The sequence below is a fragment of the Geotrypetes seraphini genome, chromosome 1 (assembly GCF_902459505.1).
Source record: "Geotrypetes seraphini chromosome 1, aGeoSer1.1, whole genome shotgun sequence".
NCBI classification, from domain to species: Eukaryota; Metazoa; Chordata; class Amphibia; order Gymnophiona; family Dermophiidae; genus Geotrypetes; species Geotrypetes seraphini.
Window position 1 is genome coordinate 87,717,930 of NC_047084.1, and position 6,000 is coordinate 87,723,929.

Consider the following 6,000-nt stretch of genomic DNA (forward strand, 5'->3'; position numbering starts at 1 on the left):
AAAACGCAACCCTGTAGGACATTTCAGAATTCTTTCAAAATTTAAAGGCCACTTGATAAAACACTGCCTAATCAAGAAAAACACATCCAGACCAGGGAGAACTCAAGCACACTTTACCCCCCCCCCCCCCCAATCAAAGGCATGCAAAGCAAAATATATATATAGCCCCTCTGGTGGCTATATATATATATATATATATATACCTCTCAAATCTGCTGACCAGGACACCCCGACTACAAAACATTCAGGAAAGAACTGAAAAGCATACTATTCAAGAAATTTGTCAAATGAGCTAACCCAGGGGTAGGCAATTCCAGTCCTTGAGAGCCGAAGCCAGGTCAGGTTTTCAGGATAGCCACAATAAATATGCACGAGATAGAGTTGCGTCTCAAGGAGGCAGTGCATGCAAATCCATCTCATACATATTCATTGTGGAGATTCTGAAAACCTGACCTGGCTCCGGCTCTCAGGACCAGAATGACCTACCCCTGATCTAACCAAACCGTATCGACCCTTCCCCGATCCCGACGCACACCAAAGCTATCAACCTTGTAATCAATGCTCAGGCTAGATCTCCATGTAATGCAACACCACACAGGAGGAATCCGACAAGCGAGAGCAAGGCCCATCCCCCCCCCACCCCCCTCGAAGCCTTTAAACCCGTTCTCGATCGTCGCCACGTGGAAGCGGCGGAGCAGGTGCGCGACTCTCACCTTTCCACAGTCCTTCCTCCGCGAGCTGCGAGCAACCCCCGCCTGGCAGCGAGCAGACAAAGGCAATGCACAGCAGCGCGAAAAGGCTTCTCATGTCTCGGACACTTAGCAAACAATGGTCACTTTCTTTTCAACAGAGCACACAATTTCCCAAGCAAAAGTGGGGGGAGGGAGGAGGAGAAGAAAAAGAGTGAAAAGAAAGCCCCAGTGATGCCTGCAGGGAAAAGCCCGGCTCCTGTGCCGCGCACTCACTTGTAGTTTAAACGGGAATCACGTGGCCCATCGGCAGATCTCTTACTTCCCAATAATTTATGAAGGCCGACTGGTCACACCCCCGTGACGTAGTGGAAGGCTTGCCAAAGGAACGTTCGAAGGGTGAGCCCCCGCCACGCGCCCGGAACTCGCGAGTCAGGCTGCCAGCGGCTGGCGCGAGGCCTCCCTCTGATCCCCATGCCCCGCACAGACCTGAGAAGGGCTACCGGGATTTTAAGGAAAATCCAGTGAATTTATTCCCTTTCCCGGAATGTGTCGGGATAGCAGACTCGGCCGGGATAGGGGTCACGTCTACAGCATTTGAGCATGATGAATGTTTAGTAGACTTTTTCTTCTACTGTACTAGCACAATAAATTTTATATGTGGCAGCTCCCCGGATATATATATATATATTTTATTTTTTTTTGTCTGCTTACAGCATGTTCTTTAGTCTCGATCTTGCCCTAACTTGTTCCAAAATTCATCAGGGCCTTCCTTTGTTCATTCAAGTTTCAAGTTTATTAGGTTTTTATATACCCCTTATTCAAGTTTTTAATAAAATTTGATGGATCGCTTAATTGTAAAACAAAGCGATGAACAAATCTAAAAACATGTAGTACATTTCTCAGTACGGGGAGACGACATTATTAACATAAGTCAGACAATAAAACAAAACAGATCCAACAGGAAAATGGGGGAGGAACTACAATATTTGATAGGAAAGGAGACAAATAGGGGGGAAACGATAGGGGGTTTTACAGTCAGGTACTCAAGTATTTTCCCTTTCTGTCCCGGTGGGCTCGCAATCTATCTAACGTACCTGGTGCTATGGAAGACTGAGTGACTTGCCCAGGATCACAAGGAGCAGCGTGGGGTTTGGAACCCACATTAGAGCATTAACCGGTTTCTGATGCTAGATTGTACCCTTGCCATAAAATTAATTTCTTTCTATTTTAGTGCAATGACTAGAAGGAGGTGAAAAATACTTTCTCCGACTCTGTGACCGATTTATTTCGCTGTATGTTAATTGTGTCTAACTTAGGAATCGGAGAAATGCTGTTTTAGATCCGTCAGGTCCGTGTTTTACAACTGCTTGAATTCCGTCTCTTCCCCACCCCCACCCCCGGAAGGTGGAAACTACAGTCCAATATGAATTGTGCGCATAGAAATGAACTTTTACAAAATTATTTGAGGTGCTAAACTCAATTGAAATTACTTTTCCCCGGATACAGTCAAGAAATGTAGTCAATATTAGGGGTGCTCAAGCACCCACAGAGTTGGCTCCTATGATTGTGTGTGTATGTCTGGTGGATTTCTCTGGAATCAGACTTGTATGTACAGCAGAATTGGAAGACCGTGCATCCCCTTTGAACCGGCTAGCAATGATCCCGAGTGGATGCCGCCGGAGAAAAAGTTCTCAGCCCAACCAAGAAGAGAATGTTGTGGAGCCGTGAAATTTACACGTCATGCCACCCTTTTCTATTCATTTCATATCGTTGAAACGAAAAGCGTGGCATAACGTGTGAGTTTCACGGCTCCACAACATTCTCTTCTTGGTTGGGCTGAGAACTTTTCTGCGGGCCCCCATGTAGGAGAGAGCGGGCTGTGACTGCTGGTATTGTATCGGGCTGAGCACAGGATGCCCCTCACTGGTTTGAACTGAAGTCGTGGCAAAGTGAGAGTTGCTCAGCAGATCAGACCACCTCTGTGTGCAGCACTGATCAAAGGCATTCCTTATCTCCAGCAACGGATTTCTCTAGAGTTTTAATGTAATCGGCTTGAGATAACTGTTTTTGTTTTTTTTTACTGGGCACTAACATTCATTCTCTCCACTTCCATCTTCAGTAGTACCGTGTTTCCCGAAAATAAGCACTAGCATGATATTTGGGGTAGGTCCTAATATAAGCCCTACCTCCAAAATAAGCCCTAGTTAGATAGGCACCCCCCCCCCCCAAAGCCTCTCCTAAATGTCCCTGACTCCATCCCTCCTGACAATAGTGCTGCCCAATTTGCCGGTGTCAGCGCTTTCTTCCCCCCCCCCCTCATGTGTAGCAGCTTTCCTCCCCTCTCACCCATCCCCTTGCACAGCATCTTTCCATTCCCCCTCCCATGCAACAGGACTCCATCAACCCTCCAACCGCAAGGCCGACATACCGTACCTTCAAGTTTATTAGGTTTTTTATATACCACCTATCAAGATTATCTAAGCGGTTTTACAATCAGGTACTCAAGCATTTTCCCTATCTGTCCCGGCAGGCTCACAATCTATCTAACATACCTGAGGCTATGGAGGACTGAGTGACTTGCCCAAGGTCACAAGGAGCAGCGTGGGGTTTGAACCTACAACCCCAGGGTGCAGAGGCTGTAGCTTCAACCACTGCGCTACACACTTCTTCAGCATCGGCGGGTATCACACTGAAAGGCTACTTTGTTGCCTTCTCCACCGGGGCCTTCCCAGTAATGCGGCAGATGGAAGGTCCCGGCAGAGAAGGCAGCAAAGCAGCCTGTTCAGAGTGCTGCCGGCGATGCTGAAGGGAACGGAGGTATGGTATATCGGTCATGGTGGGAGGGGGAAGGGTCAGCAGGTTTATTGGGCAGGATCGTGGGTCAAACAAGCAGGGCGCAGAGGCTGCCGGTAGTTGAAGTACCATGCATATATATGGGACTGGGTGATGGAGTACAGAGTAGAAGGTAGGTTGAATGTAAATCGGGGCTGGGGGATAAGGGAGTTTCTACCCTGTAGACCTCTCCTCTTCGTCCTTATTGTTGGGTACCAACTGCAATGGGGCACTTACAAAGGCTCTAGAAATACTTTTGTTTTGGCTATTTTGTTTCCTTCATCCAAAGCAAATGTGGAAGGAGGACAGATTATTAAGGTACACAGCCCTCTGCAATGTGGCACAAGAATTGGGGTGGAGGAGAGGAAGGGAGAGATGATTGTTGTAGATGAAAAAAAAAAATAAGACATCGCCGAAAATAATCCCTAGTGCATGTTTGGGGCCAAAAATTAATATAAGACACTGTCTTATTTTCGGGGAAACACGGTAATACCATGAGCCTTTCTCTAACCTCCCTACCCAGGCAGTTTTTTTACTCTGCTGCCTGGCTCATTCCAGCTAGTCTCCATAGTCTTTTTCCAAGCCTGCCCTGCCAATCTCTTTTTCTCCCATACCACCCTCTCTCCTTGTTCCCGCTTCTTCCAGCCTCATTCTCACTCCCTTCACCTAGATTTAGCTCAATCTTTTAAAATATATTTTTTTAAAAACCCTGCCTTTCCAATTTCAAGGTGGTTTACAGTTTTCAGGTACTATAGGTCCCCCCACCCTAAAGAATTATCAAAGTGTCAGGGTTATGTGATTGGGCTACAATCCCCCACCCCAATGCACTATAGTATAGGGGTGACATTCTTCTATGCATAAAAGGTAAATAGGATCTGGGGCGATTATATGCAAGATTCTACAGTTGAGTAAACTGGTAGATAAACTAAACTAAACCTTAAGTTTATATACCGCATCATCTCCACGGATGTGGAGCTCGGCACGGTTTACAAGAACTTAAAATATAGGAAGAGAAGGAAAAAAAAGGTTTACATGAACTTATATATAGAAGAGAATAGTAAGGGGGGATAGAATTACATTTTAGTGAAAAGCCAGGTTTTCAGTTGCTTGCAGAATAATTGGAGGGAGCCCAGGTTCCGCAGCGGGGTAGTAAGGTCGTTCCAAAGACCTATGATTCTGAAGAGAGGGATTTTCCCAGTTTGCCTGCATAGCGAATACCGTGTAGAGAGGGGAAGGATAGTTTATACCTATGGGTGGGCCAGTAGAGTCAGGACTCGAGGAGTTAGAAGATAGTGGGATTAAGGGAGGAAGGATGCCGTGAATGATCTTAAAAGCCAGGCAGGAGCATTTGAAATGGATTCTGGAAATCACTGGGAGCCAGTGAAGTTTGGCTAGGAGTGGGGAGACATGGTCAGACTTGCGTTTTGCAAAGATCAACTTAGCTGCAGTATTCTGGATTAGTTGGAGTCTTTGAAGACTTTTTTTGATAGGATTAAGTAGATGGCATTGCAGTAGTCTAGTTTGGAGAGGATGATGGATTGGACAAGGACGGCGAAATGTTGTTGGCGAAAATAGGATCTTACTTTCCTCAGCATGTGGAGGCTGAAAAAGCATGATTTAGCCAAGGAGTTGAGGTGGTCATTGAGGGAGAGAGAAGAATCGATAATAATGCCAAGGACCTTGCTTGAGAACTCAAGCTGCAGTGCAGCGCCTGAGGGTAGTGCGAAGAGGATGGGCAGGTGTTCTAATTTTGGGCCGAGCCAGAGTAATTTTGTTTTTGATTCATTCAATTTCATCTGTACCGAGAAGGACCAGGAATGAAGTCTCATTATGCAAGCTGTAATGTTCTCATGGAGGTTGGTGAGGTTCTGGTCTGTCTCAAGGAGGACAAGGATGTCATCAGCGTATGTGTAGATTGTTTCAAGGGGGGATAATTGGAGGAGTTTCAGGGAGGACATATAAATGTTAAAGAGAATAGGGGATAGGGGTGATAGGGACACCGCAAGATGGTGTCCAAGGAACGGACATGGTACCATTTGTGTTGACAGTGTAGGAGTGAGAGCGTAGGAAGTTTGAGAACCACTTTAGGACGGTGGATTTGCTATGGGGTGGTAATTAGATGGTAAGGAAGGGTCGAGATCAGCTTTTTTCAGAAGAGAGGACAAGGCAATGTGTCCCATTTCTGTGGAGAACAGGCCCGATAGTAAAGCAGAATTTATAAGCCTGGTAAGGGAGGAGATGGCCTGCGCGAGAATGTTTTCGTAAAGGTAGGAAGGGAAAGGATCCAAGATGCAATTGCAGGATTTCAGTTTGAGACAGAGTTTAGAGATCTGGGATTCGGATACGAGTTCAAAGGCAGTCCAGGATCTATCAGCAGGGATAGGGTTGGAGTCGTTGGGAGGCAGAGAATTATAAGAGACTGCTGGGGGGAAAGAACTCCGTAAGGTAGTAATCTTTTTGTTGAAAAATTTAGCTA

General features: G+C 46.2%; 1 protein-coding gene across 6 annotated transcripts in view; it reads right to left on the reverse strand.

Annotated features, from left to right (window-relative positions):
- The window catches only part of LIPG (lipase G, endothelial type), a 58,531-nt gene extending 57,439 nt beyond the window's left edge, over positions 1 to 1,092 (reverse strand). The window contains exon 1 of one of the 6 annotated variants that reach the window (XM_033934695.1): positions 966 to 1,092. Coding sequence is in view for 3 of the 6 variants with exons in the window: in XM_033934677.1 (XP_033790568.1) it covers positions 714 to 807 (94 nt within the window). In the remaining 3 variants the exon portion in view is untranslated. The other 5 variants (XM_033934686.1, XM_033934677.1, XM_033934664.1 and 2 more) reach the window with 5 other exon arrangements.
- Positions 1,093 to 6,000: the final 4,908 nt, after the last annotated feature.